Genomic DNA, 20,432 nt, shown 5'->3' with positions numbered 1-20,432 from the left:
TTGGAAAATTCCTGAAAATTCCACTCAGCAATGACTCCAGATTTTTCTCAACAAATGTTTTCCTATAAGACCAATGTCAGAAAGCTGAAATTTAATATACAGTTATTTGAGGATTCAAAGTATAATTTTTCAGAGTAAAATAAGCCTCTTCCCTTTGTTACCCACACATTAATAGAATACAATAGACTTTTTAAAACAGTAAGACAAATGTTGAGTATGGGACACTTTTAGACAGATATAAAAATGATAGCTTGCTTTTATTGGAGTTCTTATTCTTTGTAGTCACAGTGCTAAGAGCTTTAAATGTGTTCTTTTTTAATCCTCACAACTCTTTGATCTAAGCAGTGGTAATTAGGAAACTGGGATTTGGAGAGGTTAAATTACTTGCTTAAAGTTACATATCTAGTCATTGGCAGTGCCAGGATTCACTTCGTATCTGGCCAACTCCAGAGCCTGTGCTCTTAACCACCATATTATACAATGTTATAGACAGTATAATACAAAAAGCAGTGAGGAATGTAATAATGTACCAATACAGTGGCTAATTATAGATATTCAGGACTCTAGGGCTTTAGGTATGGGAAAGAGAGCTGCATATCAACACTAACTGCCGATGACTTTCCTTTTGGCAACTCTGATCAAACAGGGCACTGCTGTGATTATTTAGCCCGAACTAGCTCCTACTTCCCTATTTCTATTAATAGTGCCCCAATTTTTCTGTCACCTCAGTTTTAACTCTTGAAGTCAGCTTTGAATCACTCTCTTCTTTATCTCCCACATCCACTTAGGACACCCTGAGGATTCGACTCTCCCAGTTTCTTCCATGTTCTCCCTTGTCAATACTGCTAATTAGTTTGTCTCCCTCCTCTGGTCTTTCCAAGTTTGAATCAAGCTAATGCCTGGCTTGCCAGATTAGTCCTTCTAAAATGCAGCTCAGATAATGTCATTTCTCTGTCTTATAGTTATCATTGCTATCATCCTTCTTTGGTCCAGAAATCAGAAAAATAAAAAAGTGGTTTTGGAGAAGACAGGTTATGGTTTGTTAATACCTTTAAAAATTAACTTTGTTGATACTTAAGCTAAATAATATTCTTTAAATGGATACTGCCATCTGGACCATGAAACAGAACCTGTGGTGGACAGGAACTAAAGAAACAGATAAACTAGATAATGTCTGAGAAACCTGCCTAGGCCATGCTTAATGAATTTTATTCATTCATTCAAAAACAAAGTCTTAAATGCTAGTTGAGTAAGCACTTCCATGCTAGTTGAGTAAGACCCTTATCCACTGATAAGTCACTGATAGCAACTCAGTTGTTTTTATCTTTTTCATTTTTCTAAAATTTTATTTATGTATTTTAAAGAGAGAGTGCAAGCGGGGGAGGGGGGGAGGAGCAGAGGGAGAGGGACAAGCTTGACTCCATACTGAGCAAGAAGCTTGACATGGGACTCTATACCACAACCCCTGAGATCATGACCTGAGCCAAAACCAAGAGTGAGATGCTAAAGTGACTCAGTTGTTTTTAACTGAGTTACTGAACCATAACAAGGGAGACAAGTAGAATAGTTAAGAAAGAAGAAATAGATGAATAAACATGTATTAAATTAAAGATAAGGGAGGAAAAGTTAAATTGCAATGTGAAACATATCTAGAATTCTTAAAGGAATTACAATGGAAAGAAATTACTTATGCATTTATATTTTAAAGTACTAAAAAAGAGAGTAAAAAGGTAGCCTGTGCACTAAGAGAAAGTACTTGCAAACCATATAATTGATAAGGTATTAATAACCAAAATACATAAGGAAGTCTTATAACTCAATAGCAAAAAACTTAATAACCCAGTTTTAAAAACAGGCAAAGTGCCTGGGTAGCTCAGTCAGTTAAGCATTTGATTCTTGATCTCAGCTCAGATCTTGACCTCAGGATATGAATTCAAGCCCTGCATTGAGCTCCATGCCCAACATAGAGCCTACTTAAAAATAAAATAAAATATCAGGGAGATCATATGATAGTTGTCTTTCTCTGCTTGACTTATTTCGCTAAGCATGATACGCTCTAGTTCCATCCATGTTGTCGCAAATGGCAAGATTTCATTTCTTTTGATGGCTGCATAGTATTCCATTGTGTATATATACCACATCTTCTTGATCCATTCATCTGTTGATGGACATCTAGGTTCTTTCCATAGTTTGGCTATTGTGGACATTGCTGCTATAAACATTCGGGTGCATGTGTCCCTTTGGATCACTACATTTGTATCTTTAGGGTAAATACCCAATAGAAGAATAAATGAAACAAGATGGGATTGGGAGGGAGACAAACCATAAGTGACTCTTAATCTCACAACAAACTGAGGGTTGCCGGGGGGAGGGGGTTTGGGAGAAGGGGGTGGGATTATGGACATTGGGGAGGGTATGTGATTTGGTGAGTGCTGTGAAGTGTGTAAACCTGGTGATTCACAGACCTGTACCCCTGGGGATAAAAAGATATGTTTATAAAAAATAAAAAATTAAAAAAAAAAAAAAAAAGAAAAAAAAAAATAAAATAAAATAAAATAAATAAAAATGGGCAAAGGACTTGAGTAAACATTTCTCCAAAGCAAACAGAGATGGCCAACAGGTATTTGAAAAGATGCTCAACATCACTAATCATCAGGGAAATGCAAATGAAAACCACAGTGACCTCACAGCTGTAAGAATGGCCATTAGAAAACACACACATACACAAAGAAAATAACAAGGACATAGAGAAATTGAAATCTTTGTGCACTGTTGTTAGGAATGCAAAATAGTGCAGCCACTGTAGAAGACAGCATGGTGGTTCCTCAAAAAATTAAAAATAAATGGGCGCCTGGGTGGCTCAGTGGGTTGAGCCGCTGCCTTCGGCTCGGGTCATGATCTCAGGGTCCTGGGATCGAGTCCCACATCGGGCTCTCTGCTCAGCGGGGAGCCTGCTTCCTCCTCTCTCTCTGCCTGCCTCTCTGCCTACTTGTGTTCTGTCAAATAAATAAAAAAAATCTTTATAAAAAAAAATTAAAAATAAAACTACCATATGATCCAGCAATCCCACTTCTGGGGTATATATCCAAAAGAATTGAAATTGAGATCTCAAAGAGATATTCCCCCACCTTTTTTTCATTGCAGCATTATTCACAGTAGTGAAGAGGTGGAAGGAACCTAAATATCCATTGATGGATGAATGGATAAAGAAAATGTGCCATGTACATACAATAGAATGTTATTCAGCCCTAAAAAAAGAAGAAAATTGTGTTATATGATAAAAGATGGATTATCTTTGATGATAATTGTGCTAAATTAAATAAACCAGTTACAGAAGGACAAATACCACAGGATTTCACTCACAGAAGGTATCTGAAGTAGTCAGGCTCCTCAAAGCACAGAGTAGAATGGTGTATGCTAGGCCCTGGAGGGAAGGGAAAATGAGTTGCTGTTCAATGGGTGAAGTTGCAGGCCTACAAGATGAAAAAGCTCTAGATATCTGTACAACATTGTGCTTATCTGATGATCTTGTATGCTGATTTGCTGTAGAATATTTTCTTTGGTGAAGAAGCAGTTTTTATTGGGTTGTTTCTTGTTACTGAGTTCTGAGATTTTGTCATATAGTTTGGTTACAAGTTCTTTATCAGATATATGCTTTGCAAATATTTTTTCCTATATTATGGCTTGTATTTTAATTCCCTTAATAGTATCTTTTGAAGAACCGAAGTTTTTAGAAATCCAATTTTTGAATTTTTGCCTTGTTGGATCATTCCTTTGGTGTTGTGTCTAAGATTTTTTTGACTAACCGAAGGTCACAAATATCTTCTATATATTTTTCCAGAAGTTTTACAGTTTCAGATTTACATTTAGGTCTATGATCGATTTTAATTTTTATGATATGTATGAAAGTAGTTTTGGTGGGTTTTGTTGGGGTTTTTTTTTTAAATACACTTATCCACTTTTTCCAACACCATTTGTTGTAAAGTCAACAAAAATCTTACATATTAACCTATATAGTTCTCGTTTCTGGTGTTCTTCATTTCTTTGTGTTAATTCATATTTTCTACATTTATCTTCTGCCTGGAGTTTTGTGTTTTTTGTTTTTTTTTTTTACTTTTTTTTTTTTTGTATTGTGGATCTGCTGGTGATTAATTTTTTCAGTTCTTAAATGTCTAAAAAAGTCTTTATTTCACCATTACTTTTGAAAGATAAATTTAAACTTTAACTGGGTTTATAATTTTAGGTTGACAGGTGTTTTTCTTTCCGCTAATATAAAGCTGTAGGTACACTGTCTTTTCAGTTCCATTGTTTCTGACAAGAAATCTGCTGTCATCTTTATCTTTGTTCCTCTGTACTTCATATCCATTTTTTTTTTAAATCTGTAGCCGCTTTTAAGATTTTCTATTTATCTCTGGTTTTGAACAGTTTGGTTAAGATGTGCCTTGGTTGGTTTTCTTCATATTTCTTGTACTTGGGGCTCATTGAGCTCCTTGGATCTGTGAATTTATAGTTTCTGTCAAATTTAAGAAATTTTATAGCTATTATTTTTTAAGATTTTTTATTTATTTGTTTGACAAAGAGAGAAGGAACACAAGCAGGGGGAGCAGCAGGCAGAGGGAGAGGGAAAAGCGGGCTCCCCACAGAGTAGGGAGCCTGACATGGGGCTCTGTCCCAGGACCCTGAGATCATGACCTGAGCTAAGCATATGTGAGGTTTTCTTTCCTGGCTACTGGTAATAGGCACTATTCAGGCCTTCCTCCTTCTAATCATCTTGGATAGGTCATCTCCTGGTCTTGCACAGCTTGTTTACATACATGTGCCAATCAGTACTCTACTTTCCACAGATCTTAAGATTTATTTCTGTTCAGTGTTCATCTTCTCAGACTCTGTCCTTTGAACAGTTGCTGCCTTAGTCTCCCTGGATTCTCAGTTCCATCTCCTCAATTCAGGGAGTCTTCCAGAATCTGCTGGGTTTTCCCTCCTAAATTATGGCCTGAAAAATCTCTGAAGGCAGTAAATGGGCATAGGATATGCCTGTTGTTTTCCTCTCTTGGGGATCATTATTTTTCATTGCTTATGTCTAATTTCTTGAAAACCATTGTTTTATATACTTAGTCTAGAGGTTTGTTTGTTTGGGGAATCTCTTAGGTAGGAGGGTCCTTGTTATTCCATCTTGGACAAAAGTAGAAATTCATGTCATATTTTTAAAAAGAAAATTACACATTTAAGTAGAACAGAGCATAAACCCATCTCTCATTAGAAAATGACTGGCTTAAGGGCACCTTGGGTGCTCAGTCAGTTAAGTGTCTGACTCTTGATTTCAACTCAGGTCATGATCTCAGAGTCATGAGATCAAGCCCTGTGTGGGGTTCCACACCGAGTATGGAACCCGCTTAAGATTCTCTCTCTCTCCATCTGCCCCTCTCCTCCTGCTTGCGTGCTCTCTCTCTCTCTCTCTCTCTCTCTCAAAAAAAAAAAAAAAATAGAATTAAACTTGTGTTCTCTGTGAACTAAACTACATATTGTACATATAATGATGAAAAATTAAATATGGTCATTTGTTGCACAAGAATAAATCTCACATGTAGGATTAGCAAGACCTCAGTTACTAAATGGATTCGTGTGGATCCAGCCTTTTCAGTAACTTTTCTAAAAGAAAACAAGAACTGTCTTTAGAAATATTTATCCTGTCCTCTGTGGACACTAGCTCTAAGACACCATTTTCTTCCTTTCCCTATCTTCCTGTAGCAATAGTATTCTTTGATTGTTGGTACTTAGGTAACATCTAGGCCTTGCTTGTGATATGCACAGAGCTTGGAAAATAACATTTTTTTCTATCTTGTTATTTAATGGCCCACTTGTTTCTGACAGTTGCCTTTATATAGGAATGTATCCCTGAAAGGTGCCAAACAAATGAATTCATTTCTTTTTATTATTACAGTAAGAGCAGTGATTTTTCAAAGACCTGAATTTGCATCCTTTAACTGTCTTCCTTGCGCTTTCCTGCTCTACCAAAGTGAAGTGTGTAGTACTATATTTCCCTGTAGCTGGGGAAGAAAAATCCATATTAACTGTTTCCATTCATGAATACATTTATGAAATGTTATTGAATATACCTACCCTATGACAAGAACTGTGGTAGTTAGTAAGTTAATTAAGTTAATAACTTAATAGGTTAGATGACTGTGGTAGGGCAATTTGATGACATGTGAGGGTAGAGTGTAGAGGTTGACGTGATCATGATAGATAGATGGATGGATAGATAGATTGATTTGGTAGCTGTATACAAAAGGAACAAGAACCTATTTAAGTACATAGTAAAAGCAAGAGATGTTGAGAACCTAAACTATATGGCTGCCTTTCATTGAGGATTAAGGGTCTGGGATAAGAACTTTAATATACATTTTCTCAGCCTAAGGCAGTAGATACTTCTAGTACCCCAATTTACAGATGATAAAATTGAGACTTAGAATGATCAGTAGCTCCCCCAAGGTTATACCACTAGTAGCAGTGGAGTAGGAAAGAAAAAAGGAATTATATCTTAGAGATAGTCCTCACGAATAATTTTTTTAAAGATTTACTCACTTATTTTAGAGAGAGAGAGAATGAGCAGGGGGAGGTACAGACGGAGAGGGAGAGAATCTCAGGCAGACTCCCTGCTGAGCATGGAGTCTGACATGGGACTCCATCGCACGACTCTGAGATCATGACCTGAGCAGGCACCCCTTTTCTCAAGAATTATTAATAGGACTTGTGACAGATTAGATACAAATATTAAGGAAAAAGAAATCCTGATTTCTGTCTGGAAAGACCAGGCAGATTGGTGATATTACATTAACTGAGATAATAAATGGAAGAGAAAGAATAGATTAAGGTGAGTGAGTCAGTAACTTTACTTTTAAACAAGTTTGAGGTTTTTATTGGAAATCTAAGCAGATAACTCTTGAGTTGGAGATACTGTATAGGAGTTTGATAATGAGGAATAGAAATACAAACCATCACCACTTAGATAGTTGTGAATGCTGTTAGTCTATTCCTTTGAGATTATCCAGGGAGCTCATGAAGAAGAAAAAAATGAAGTTTAGAACCAAGTATTGGCAGTATCTTAGGGATGGGCAGAAGAGGAGGAATCATTAAAGACACATCAGGAGGAAAGGATAAAAAAAGAACTAGAAGAAAGTGTTACCATGTGAAGCCCAAGAAGGGAATGTATTTCCAAAAGTGGGGGTTAGTTAAAAGTGTTAAATACTGAGGCGTGGTTAAAAAGCATAAAGACTGGGGAGGAAAAAAAAAAAGAAGCATAAAGACTGGAAAAAGAAATCATCACACTTAACCATTAGAAAGTTTGTAGTGACTTTAAGCAAATAGTTTGAGCAGCTATGCTGTTGAATAATACAGGAGGAGGCCAGGCTAGAGTGCATGATGGCTGCGGAAGTGAAGAGAGCAAGCAGGGCTCTTTCAAAATGTTGGGTAGGGAAAAGAAGGGAGATAAGTCAGAAGCCTCAGAGGGACGAAAGCTTGAAGAGACTCATTATGTTCTCAATATCCCTTTTGCTAAGTTTTGTTTTAAATAAGTGTATGTGGGAGGAGGGTGATTACAGTTACTCTGGATTCTTTTTGGCTTGATGATGTCGCTAGTGCGACACGTAACCACCAGACACTGTCCTAGGCCCATCACATCTTTTAACTCATCTAATCCTCAGGTGTCTTTGTTATCCCTATTTTTAAAATGAGGAAGACGAGATATTCTGAACCTTAGTAATTATCCTGAGGCCACTCCACCAGTAAGTAACAGAGACAGGATACAAACTAAGGGATCCTGGCTCTGAGTCCATAGTTTTCCTACTCTGCTGTGTTTCCTTATTGACCCCAAAAGTGATTCCACTTTATTAACAGGTTTTTTTTTCTTTTTTTAAACAGAAGTTTTCTGGAATGAACATTTCTCAGACTGTTATCTTTAGATTGTCTTTTAAGACCTGCTTCAAATTGCTTTACATTCTTCAGAAACTCATTTCCGGGTATAGAAATAGCTGCCGACTGTAGTCCTCTCCAGAGCAGCAGGAATAAACAACAGACCCTAAAGAGATTTTATTCCTGTAAACGGGAGAGTGAACCTTCTAGAAACTCAGTAGACAAATCAACTCCTGCCCTGGTTTAAACATTTCTTAAGAAAAAAATAAGTGTGTTTTTTGACAGAGGTTTGGTGCTGATGTGATATCAGGCTGTGTCTGCAGCACGTGTGTTTTTTCTCTGCTTTGGCATGCACTCCATGAGCCCTGAGAATGAGCCTGAAATTATCTTTTGTTCTGAGCAATAGAGGTACTTCCAGGCTAGACTTTACAGTCATTGTAGAAGAATGTGAGGAAACACATCTCTGCTCCTGTTTGCACCAGACCTTGGCTGTATTACACACACCCTTTCTTCTGCCAGTCCTGTGACTGACTGCTTTCAAGATGATTCATGATTGTTTTCCATGAGTAAATATGCTTTAGTCTGAATCCACTTAGAGCTCCTTTGCCTCCACTTCCCCTTCCCCTTTTTTCCCCTTACTGCAGCTGTTTATATTTGCATTTGGGCAGGCTGATCTCTTAGCCTTAATGCACGTTAGTGTTGTTGTTTTTTAATGTTTATGCTTTGCCTTAGTTAAAGAAAGGTCTGTTTTCTCCGTAAGCCTAGGTATATAATTACACTTATTGATGGTCTCACAGAGGCTGTTTCCTAGAGAGAACTCATTCGTCTGCTCCAAGCTTCATTTACATTGAGGAGATGCCCACACCGATCTGAGTCTGGAGTGGTTATTAAATCCTTTTTAAAACTACTTTCCTTAAGCTTATCTTATTTGTGTGCCCTATTGAAATGTGATTCTTTTCCATGGTGGGTTTTTTTTCCCCTCTAACATTTTATTAGGAAATTTTTCAGGTATACCAGAAAGGAAAGAATCAAACAGTTAACACTTACATACCCACCACTTGGACTATATCATGAACATTTGCTGTTTTGTTTTATCACCTGTTTATCCATCTGTCCATCTCTTTACCCACCCATCATTTTTTTATGAATTTTGAAGTAAATTACAGGTTTCTGTATTTTTTTTTAAAAAAGAAAGATTTATTTTTTAAAAAAGAAAGATTTATTTATTTATTTAAGAGAGAGAGAGAGAGAGCTTGCCCTCAAGTCAGGGTGGAGGCAGAGAGAGAGCATCTTTAAGCAGACTCCCCTCTGAGCGCGGAGCCTGATGTGAGGCTCAATCTCGTAACCCACAAGATCAAGACCTGAGCCAGAAACCAAGAGTCCGATGCTTAACCAACTGAGCCACACAGACACCCCAGTATACTTTATCAGAAAGCTTTGAGACAGGTGGGATTGTCTTTGCTGAGCTGAGACTGCCAACTCTTGAGTGCCAGGGGGTAAGAAAGCCACATCTGCTCCTAAATGGTGGATTAACTCATCTTTTTTCCCTTAGCTCAGCTGTAGTTGAAGTAGTAATTTCTCATGGATTATTTCAGTGTTTCTGCCTTAGAAAATCTCTCGGAAGCCAGCTGATATCCCAAACAAACATTTATTTAGGAATATGAACTCCACAGAGAACATCCATTACCTCCCATGTCCCACAATACAGGCCAAAGTGCTTTCTTGTTCCTATGCCCTAAATTTATTGTTGGTACATAGGAAGCAGGGCTTTCTTTTATCATACTGAGCTGACAAAAGCCTTGGGTTCTGAAGTACAGAAATTGTTTCTAGGCTGTTCTTGGCGTCTACAGTTGTTTTACCATATGGTACTAGGCTAATTTTGTCTGTTCTTCCCTTGAGGCTTTTGTGAATTGATTACATTTTTAGAAAATTTTTTAAATAACTTTTTAAAATGTCAGAGCTTTCTCAGTAGAATAAAATATGATGGGAGATGACGTCAACATGAGAACAAGTTCAGAAATTTTTCTCAAAAACTTAAGCATTTAAATTGAGTCTATACTTAATTCCATATTATAAATTAGGATTGGTCATATTCATGAAAGCCCCTTTGATACAAAATGTAAAGTAACCTTGGACCTGAAGAAATAAGTCAGTTAGTGTAGAAATCATATGAGAGTTTCTGTAGCCCTTACCTCTATGGAAAGGTCATTTCTGGGCAAGCATGCAGTTCCTAAAGGGAAACACAAGAGAAGTGAAGGAGGAAGACCATGTAGCCCATCAGCTAAGCCTAATCAGTCCTGGTCATCAGTGGGATCATTCATGTCACTTTCAGATTTGAAAGTCACGTCCTATAGAACAGTTGCAACATAATATAGTAGAGGTGGAAACCTGGATTTTTGAGTCGGAGTTAGGTTTTGTTTCTAGTTCTGAAACCGGCTATGTAACTTTAGGTCTCACTAGGCCTCATTAGACTCATCACAAGCCAACTGATCTATTTTCTCCTTCCTCCTGAGGAGTCCTATCACTGCTCATCCTGATCTCATTATGTCTGTCTGGGTACCCACCAAACAAACTCAGGTACCCAGCAAGCCCCAGGTGGATAGCAGTCACCTACTATCAAGTGACATGGAAAATGGTAGAGTAAGGAGCTCCAAGAATCAGTCCTACCACTGAAGCAGCCATTAGGCAAGTCTGACAGAATCAACTTTTTCAGAATTCTGGAATTGCTAAGTGAAAATTTTAAAAAGGAGATTATAAAACAGTATGATCCCATTTTGGGTTTTTAGATTAAGTATTTATGGTACAGAAAAAAATTCAGAGTATATGTGAGTAGTGTTTCTCTCTGGCTACTGGGAGTACAATTATTATCTTGTTTATCTACTTTTCCTAAGTTTTCTATAGTGAATATGTATTACTTCTCTAAAAAATAGCAAAAAGGAAAATAGAACAGTTTGGCAGTTTCTCAAAAAGTTAAACATAGAGTTTCCAGATGACTCAGCAATACCACTCCTAGATATATACCCAAGATAACTGAAAACATATGTACACAAAAACTTGTACATGAATGTTTATACCAGTGTAATTCATAATAGCCAAAAAGTGGGAACTAATCAGATGTTTATCAGATAAATTGATAAACAAAATGTGATATATCCATATAATGGAATACTACTCAACTATAAAAAGAGTGAAGTGCTGATACATGTTTCAATATGAATGAACCTTAAAAACGTGCTAAATGAGCCAGACACAAAAGACCACATATTACCTGATAGCATTTATCATGTATGTCCAGAATAGGTAAATCTGTAAAGATGGAAAGTCTTGTTATCAATGTCTAGAGGAAGGGGAACTGAGGAGTAACAACTAATGGGTGTACAGTTTTCTCTGGGGGATGATAAAAATGTTCAGGAATTGGAATAGTGATGGTTGCACTACTTCGTGAATATATAGTTGAGCCTCAACCAACATAGATTTGAACTGTGCTGGTTGACTCATATGTGGATTTTTTACAGACTACCTTACAGGTATTTTCTCTTACGATTTTCTTGCTAACATTTTCTTTTCTCTAGCTTCCTGTATTGTAAGAATATAGTGTATAGCATGTATGACATACAAAATATGCGTTAGTTGACTACCACTAAGGGTTTCAGTCAGATAGGCTATTAGTAAAGTTTTGGAGGAGTCAGGTGTTACACACGGATTTTCAACTCCATGAGGCATCACCTCCTCCATTTCCCGTGTAGTTCAGGGGTCACATGTACTGAAAACCCCTGAACTGTATACTTTAAAGGGGTGAATTTAATGATCTGTAAAGTATAACTCAATAAAGTAATGTTTAAGAAAGGTAAAATAGAGTATGAGCTACAAGCCAGTAGCATTAAAAAGAATATATTTAGCAAGTTATAGTCAAATTTTTCACTGAATTCTGTAATTATGATTATGGATTTTTTAAATTTTTATTTTAAGTCCAGTTAACATATAGTGTTATATTAGCCTATTGTTATAGATTTTATTATTTTATGTTTTTAGTTAGGGATTTTAGAAAAGTAAGTTTTGTTAAAGAAACAAGAATCAGGAAATTATAAGCAAATATATAGCTGAATCTCCACAGCCTTTTTTTTTCTTTTTAGTGAAAATTTGGAACATTTAAAAATTGTTAGAGGAAATTATTTTCTTCTCACTTTAGAGTTTGGCTTTATATTTTTAATTATTTGCACTGTTTTTGGAGTTGTTGCCATTTTTTTAATGCTCAGTTATTCTAGTAGCTTTCAGAGAGTTTTTAATGAGTATGTACATGATGCTTGCTTATGAGTAGATTTTCTCAAGCTGCCATCTCTAGATTCCATTTAATGATATATAGGTGGCTTAAGTATGTTCTAGAATAACATAAGCAATAAAAATAGATTCATTTCCCTCTTTCTCCTGTCCTCATTCCCTTCCCTTGGGCTTTATCCTCCAAAATATAAAAATGGGCTTAGAATATAATACCTTATTATTCATTAATTATTTCAGTAAGCATTTATTGAGTACCTGCTTTTTGTCAAAGTACTGTGCTACGGTGTTAAAGGTACGAACATAAAATACCTGCTTCCTGGAGCACCTAGCTGGCTAAGTCCGTAGAGCATGTGACTCTTGATTTCGGGGTTATGAGTTCAAGCCCCACACTGGGCGTAGAGCTTACTGAAAATGACAGCAGCAACAACCTGGTTCCAGACAGATAAAATGATACATCTTAGGGCTACTATCTGAATAGTTAGGAAGGCATTTAACCCAGGTAAGAGAGGTTATAGACAAGACTTCTTTCCACCATCAATAAAATTAAAAGGTTAATCTTTGAAAGCAGGACACATCTATTATGCATTATTAGAAAGCTACTGAAAATAGAGCCTATGCTTGGCTCTTAGCACATGCCACAACTTCAGAAGCACAGAAATGAGAAAAGCAGTACCAGGTCTCCATGGTATATATAAGCCAAAACTTTTTGTTGGTTTGTTTTGTTTTGTTTTGTTTTGATTGGCATGAATACAAGCAGTAGAGGAGCAAAGACCTAATGTCACAGTTTCATTTCTGCTTCCTTGACTGCTTAACATGTTGAAGACTTTTTAAACTAGCAGAGCTTTTAGAGGTAAAGAGCTGATGCTGTAAGACATCTGGATGCTCTGCCATAGCCTGGACTCTCCCCCAGGAGCTCCCACCCCGTATCTCCCCACAATCCAACAGCTAAAAGGTTATCGCCAGGCAGAGAAGGAAGCCTGGACGCTGCTTCTGTAATACTTCGGCGTCCATTCTGAGTGCTGGTGCTGGGCCCTCCCCACTATTTAATAATTTTGAATATCACCCTGTCTTTCTGACTGTTCGGTAAATCATTGGCATTTTAATTGTGTTTGTTTTGTACCAACTAGAGTATCAAATGACCCTAGTTCACCTGCTGCTGCTCGTCTGCATAGAAGCGAAGTTGAGTTGTATTATTTGCTGAATAACCCAGGGTGCCATTGTACTGGAACTGATAGTCTCCTAAACCAAGCGGCTCTGCTTCTGTATTTCTTTCAATGATGACAGTTTGGCCTAAGTTGTGTGTTCTCTTATTGTTCCTTCCAGTTCACTTTGCACCTTATAGGCCTCCAGATATCTCCCTGAAGCCTCTGCTCTTTGAAGTGCCCAGCATCACTACAGAGTCAGTGTTTGTTGGCCGGGATTGGGTTTTCCACGAAATAGATGCTCAACTTCAAAGCTCAAATGCCAGCGTCAACCAAGGAGTAGTGATTGTGGGAAACATTGGGTTCGGCAAAACTGCCATCATCTCCCGACTGGTGGCCCTCAGCTGCCATGGAACACGGATGAGACAGATTGCCTCAGACAGCCCACATGCCTCCCCCAAACGTACGTATTTCTTTTTAAAGAACTCCCTGCTTCGTTGCTGAAAGTTTCTGACGTATTAAGCCTTACACCCTTTTATTTTCTGATCTGCAAAACCTGACTTGCTCAAGAGGACCATTAATTCAGAGTTGAGAGAAAGAACGTAATGCTCGGTTTATATTTAACCCACATATCTAGCAGTCCCCTAAGTGTGACTGAGAAAACCTTTCTCTGGGAATAAATTTATGACTCTTCCCTTCTGGCATTCTGGCTAGCCTGTCCTTTGGACACCGACTCCAGCCTTGCCTGTAAGAGCCGCTCACACCTATCACCGTCAGCTGCTGCTCTGCCGGGACCCAGGTCTTTGCATTCCGAGCGGGCACAGTCTGTCTGCAGCCTCCGTTTCCTTGCTCTTGATGTCAGTACTGCGCTGCTTGGGCTTGAACTTCATTGTGTCCTTGAAGGATTTCTCCTGCTTCCTTGTGAAAAGATGCTGAGATCTCATGTATATTCGCACTTCTTTCATCACAGAGAGGGCACAGTTCAACGATCACCACCAGGATCTTGTTTATTTTTAAAATACTCATGTGGTCCTTAGTACCAGGCACTCTCTAAGATCTTAACCAATATTAATTCACCCAATCCTCTTATCAACTCAGTAAGGTAGTTCTGTTATCTTCATGTCACAGAGCAGTGATCTGAGGCTCAAAGAGGTTAAGTAGACCTCAAAAGTTTCAAAGCCAATAAATGGTGAAACAAGAATTTGAGCCTAAGCAGTCTGTGTCAGAGCCCAGTTTCTTATCTGCTTTGCTATCCTGCCTCTCCTTATTGGAGGAACTCATCTGCAGAAAGGAAATAAATAGATGTTCTTCCTATATAACCTGTATGTATAACCAGTCTACCTGGTTTTTATTAGTTATAAGAGAATAAAACCAGAAACTATTGCTCTGCTATTCCAAATCAATAATCTAGCTCACCACAAATTTTCAGACAGCAGCCAGGAGAAATGGTTTGAGATCATAGTAGTTACAGAGTCTAGCGCATGCTGGAAACTTAATAGGAACTCACTTTACATCTTCCAGACATTCTGGTTTCCTAATGAAATTAATTAGCAGGCCCTTTCATTCAGTAGGCAGATTACCTCTGGCTAACTTAATGGATATCTCACATGGAGAAGAACTAGTGTCTACAGAGAAAACTCATTGAATTAAGAGTCCCTGTTTACCAGGGTATGATAAAAATTGGTATGGAAGAATTCCTTTCTCACAAGCAGTAGCATGCTTTATTTCTCTAGGAAGCTTTTCTTAGGTAGATTGGCATTGTGTCATGGGAGCCAAGAGCCCAGAGTTTGAGCCCAACACTCAAGTAACTACACATACTTTGTAACTTGAGAATTCTAATTGAGTCTTTTAAACCTGTTTTCTCATCTGTAAAATGAGGAAGTGATCTTTAAGATTTGTTCCTGTGTTAAAATTCTGTGATTCTAAAAACATATCTTCTTGAAAAGTAGTTGAAATTAACTTTCCAACCTATTCCAGTATTTTCCTTTGAATACTTAAATATCACACCAGACTACATCTTATCTGAGTAATCCAAGAGGTTAACTCTTTGAGTGTGTTAGGAAGAAAACCAGATAGCTAATAGTCTCTCTGACTCCTCAGTGTGTGAGTGTTGCAGATAACAGAATGGTAGGATCCTGTAGGACAGAATAAATCCCAAGGGCAAAAGAGCTGCTTTCTGAGAAGGGTACCTGGGAGAACAAGGATTAACAGAACATAGCCCATGTGCTCCCCAAAGCAGAGCTTCTTTAGAGGTGGTTCATTAAGTTATTCTCTGACATCCATTGCCTTTTATCTGCAGAGATACTCTAAAAATAGCAGGATGCTGCCATTCTTGAGATAAATGTCCATATGTTGTGACTGTAGATTTGCCCTGATAGTTAATTTTCAAAACTTGAAGATGGTGTCAGAGGAGATAGAATATATGTTATATATTTATCAGAATCACACAGAACCAGCAGTTGCCTTGTACAAAATAACTTCTGTTGTAATCTGCCCAAGTCCAAACTACATCCTACCTCTGCCGCCTTCCCAGAGCCACTAGCCTTTAAGAAGGTCAAGAAAAAAAAAAAAAAGAAGGGTCAAGAATAAGTGTCTGATAAAGTGTGCGAGCTATTTTTTCACATTAATCTGTTATTATGTAAGCTGGCGCTGGGAGCTTTACTGGCAACAGCGGAATTTCTTTCATTAATGAATGAGAATGATGTCTGTATGGAGAAATGGCTTAATTTTTCCACAGAGTTTAATTTACATCAAGCTTGAATAGGTTTATTTGAATTCCCGATGGCTTTCCTAACCCCCCATCAGTGATACCAATGATAGAGTTGTAGAAATAACGAAAACACGGTAGAAAATCGTTGGAGCTCCCAGCTCCAATCTCTGCATCATCTGCCTCCTTCCTTCTGCCCCTGCCTCCTCCACGCTGCACAGCATCGCTGTGAAAGATGGGAGCCGCTCGGCCTGCAGCCCTGCACTGCTCGCTCCGTCCTTCCCCCACAGACACTCAGCCCCCAGCCCGCCCCCTCCTTGTCATTTTCCTGGGAAGGTACAGAAAAACTGTCAAGGCAGGCACTAGCCTGTCATCCTGCTTTCCACCCACACCCCTTCCCAAACCTGACTCCCCCGTCAGTCTCCACCACCACCGTCATCACCCACCCCACTCCCCAGCACGGACACACAAAGCACAAAAACATTTTGTAAAAATAGAGCCGTTGTGTAATTTAGGCTCTATTACATTAACTACAAGTATACTCAGTACAGTAGTTAGGGAAGCTCTAATACAAGACTTTCCCATCACTAAAAGTATCAGTGTAGGTATTGTTTGGATTTGACATTTGCCAACAGCTGCCGGGCCCCCAGCGTGCTGTTAAGTAAGTGACCCCTACCCTCCATGGTCTGTTCACTTCGGAAACAATGACTGTTTTGCCTGTTTCCTGTGCTCATTGGCTGCCTACCTCTGAACTTATTCTCCTGTTCTCTGAGTACCAGGCAGAGAGTAAAGCCACTCCTGACAAAAAGGAAAGCATCTCCCAAAAGCAGTAGGTAGAAGACAGGGTATTCAGGCCACAGGGTAATCGCCCACAAAATCAAATACCGGATAAAGGGGAATGGGGTCGGGAGGAGTGAACAACAGAAATGATACAGTGACAGGCACAGAGCTTTACCTCAGTTCACACATTTTCAGTCTTTTTCCACTGCTGCCTCCCACTCCTGTCCTACAGTTATTCTGAGCTCAGCTCCAGTGACCAGAGATTTTACTCTCCCAACTGGGTGGAAGAAGTCTTAATTCAGTCCTGCTGGTGGGGAGTTAAATGAGGACTGCATTCCCCTATTCCTCCTCCTTTTCCATGGCTAGTAACCATCAACAGTCTCCTGATCTGGGTACCCATTTTTATACTGTGAACTGTATCCAAATAAATATATAGTCTATAATTCCTAATAGGAGATAAGATATTTTCTAAATAACATGAACAAGTGAGATTTTTTAAAAACAGCTTTATTAAGCCACAATTCACATACCACACAATTCACCCATTTAAATTGTTCAACTCAGTGCTTTTTGGTATATTCACAGAATTGTACAGCAATCAGCATCATCGAATATCAGAACATTCTTGTCTCCCCCTAAAAGAAATGCCTATTAGTGGTCAATCTCCATTCTCCCCCTAACTCCCTGCCTTCACCTCTATATAACCACCAGTTTACTTTTTGTCTATGTGGATTTCTCTACTCTGAATTTCATGTAGAGAGAATCATACAGTAGATGGCCTTTTGTAACTAACTGGCTTCTTCGAGTGAGCGTAATATTCCATTGTATAGATATTCCATATTCCATATTTTAACTGTTCGTCAGTTGGTGGACATTTGGTTGTTTTCACTTTTGTGTTGTTATGAATCTTGCTTCTTTCAACACTTGTGTACAAGTTTTTCTGTGGACCTAAGTTTTTATTTCTCTTGGAGTAGAATTGCTGGATCATAGAACAAATGGAATTTAACCAGTCTTCCTTTAACTCGGGGTTTTATGAATATCTCATGCAAACATCTCATCTTTTTAATCCAGATGTGGATGCCAACAGAGAGCTGCCACTCACACAGCCACCTTCAGCCCACTCATCCATCCCCAGTGGAAGCTGCCCAGGAACCCCAGAGATGCGCAGGCGGCAGGAGGAGGCTATGCGGAGACTAGCTTCACAGGTACAATAGGGTTTTCAGGGTGCGGGTGTCCCAGTTCCATTTTGACCTCAAGGGGCAAAGGTAGGGGGACCTTTGGGAAAGTGGACAGAAATGTGTACAGCTGTACCATGAGACCATGGAGAAGAGTTTCTCTTTCTATGCTGTCCCTAGAAAAATATGTTGTCATTATAGAATGAAAGCCTTATTGTTTGAAAGGCCCTCAGAAATAACCAGAGTCCCATAATGAATAGATAAGGAAGTTGAGACTCAAAGAAGTTATAGGATTTAGGGACTCAAAGAAGTTATATGATTTACCCAAATCACAGTATAAGCACTCAGTAGTTTATTTTCATTCCTATTTCAAAACTCTTCCTGCTATACTATGCCGTTCATAATATTTTTTTATATGTTTGGGTTTTAAACTTCTATTTTTTATCTAAGTAATGTCTGCTTGATTTTCAAAAATCAGTTAATGCTCAAAGACTTACAATAAAAACCAGCAATTCTTTTCCCCTCCTTACCCCAAAGGTAACCACTTTCAACCCCTGAGACCGTTCTTCTGATCTTTACCTCCACTGTTTCTAAATAATATTCTTATACTGCTGTAATTTTTTCATCTGTTTTATGCGTTATCTCTTGCTGCTTCTTATGAATGATGAGAATTTTAGATCTTTAACTTTCCTTCCTCCCTCAATCATCTCTGTACCATTACATCATGATTTTTGTCTGAATCCACCTTATAGTATTTTCAGTATTAGTACTGTGCACATATGTTTCATTGTGGAACCAAGGGTAACATTTCCTTCTTGAGCAATTTTGCTTTTCCTAGGGTTATGAAATGCCTCTTTTTAAATTTTGCTTATTCTTGGCAGGGGACACCTGGCTGGCTCGGTTGGTAGAGCGTGGGACCATGTGACTCTTGATCTCAGGGGTGTGACTTCAAGCCCCATGTTGGGTGTGTAGCTTATTTTACAAAAATTTAAAAATAAAGTAAAATTTGCTTTCTTTTTCAAATCTATAGCTATAATCCATAATCCTTAATAACTTTGTAAAATGCCTCTCTCAGTACAATTTTCCACATCAGTTACATTTCCCCTGAGAGCTTAGAGCCTTCCATCAAACTCAGCCTGGACCTAGGATGCTCTTAAGGCTTACCTCCTAGCTCTTATCCTGGAAATTCCCATTACTTTTCTTCTGTGTTTGATCCCATGTCATCATCTTCTTTCTTGATTTTATTTCTCATTTTGGTGGAGCACATCCGCCAGTAGCCACTGCACTATGAAATAGTGCATGGGAGATAAGTTTTTAAAATTTAATGTTTCTAAAAACATCATTATTCCATTCTCATACATTACTGTTTATTTGACATAATGTAATTCTAGGTTAAAAATTATTTCCCGTCAGAATTTTGAAGACATTGCTCCATTGACTTGAGCTTCTAATAATTTTGTTATTTTTTTTAAGCAGTAGCCTTTTTCTTTTTTAAAAATTTGTTTATTTATTTATTTGACAGAAAGGGACATTACAAGTAGGCAGAGAGGCAGGCAGAGAGAGGGGGAATCAGGCTCCCTGCTAAGCAGAGAGCCCCATGCGGGGCTAGATCCCAGGACCCTGAGACCATGACCTAAGCCAAAGGGAGAGGCTTAACCTACTGAGCCACCCAGGAGCCCCAATAATTTTGTTATGAAATGATATTTTTATTCCTAATTCTTTTTTTTATTAAAGATATTTATTTATTTATTAGAGACAGCAAGCAAGCATAAGTAGGGGGAGTAGCAGGCAAAAGGAGAAACAGATTCCCTGCTGAGCAAGGAGCCCGATGCTAGACTCAATCCCAGGACTCTGAGACCATGACCTGAGCCACAGGCAGAAACTTTAGTGACTGAGCCACCCAGGTGTCCCTTATACTTTATACCATTTTTTCTCTCCAAAAACTTTTAGGATCTTATTTTTTATCACCATTGTTCTTAGGCCTTTTTTCCATTTATTCTGTTGGTACCTCGTAAGCCCTGGAGATGTTCTTTGATTCTGGGAAGTGTTTTTGTACTACTTGTTGATAATTTTATCACACCATCTGCTCTGTTTTCTCTTTCTACAACTCTTTTTAATCAAAAATTATATTCCTTGGGGGCGCCTGAGTGGCTCAGTGGGTTAATCCTCTGCCTTTGGCTCAGGTCCTGATCCCAGGGTCCTGGGATCGAGCCCCAAATCAGGCTCTCTGCTCAGCAGGGAGCCTACTTTCCCCCCCCCCCCTCTGCCTGCCTACTTGTGATCTTTCTCTCTCTGTGTCAAATAAATAAATAAAAAATCTTAAAAAAAATTATATTCCTTAATCTGATACTCAAGTTTTCTTAAGCTTTCTTTCCTGTATTCTACTTTTATTTTTCTATTTTGTTTTTTGGTTTAAGAGATTTTCACAACACTACCTTC

The 20,432-nt window shown here is 38.4% G+C and overlaps 1 protein-coding gene across 7 annotated transcripts in view; it reads left to right on the top strand.

Annotated features, from left to right (window-relative positions):
• The window catches only part of TANC2 (tetratricopeptide repeat, ankyrin repeat and coiled-coil containing 2), a 365,238-nt gene that overhangs the window by 254,489 nt on the left and 90,317 nt on the right, over positions 1-20,432 (top strand). For all 7 annotated transcript variants that reach the window (XM_059379772.1, XM_059379770.1, XM_059379769.1 and 4 more), the window contains 2 exons: positions 13,513-13,794; positions 17,890-18,023. In XM_059379772.1, coding sequence (XP_059235755.1) covers positions 13,513-13,794; positions 17,890-18,023 — 416 coding nt within the window. The remainder of the gene's footprint in view (positions 1-13,512; positions 13,795-17,889; positions 18,024-20,432) is intronic.

The sequence above is a fragment of the Mustela nigripes genome, chromosome 16, assembly GCF_022355385.1.
Source record: "Mustela nigripes isolate SB6536 chromosome 16, MUSNIG.SB6536, whole genome shotgun sequence".
Taxonomy (NCBI): domain Eukaryota; kingdom Metazoa; phylum Chordata; class Mammalia; order Carnivora; family Mustelidae; genus Mustela; species Mustela nigripes.
This window is presented reverse-complemented; position numbering and strand designations above follow the sequence as displayed.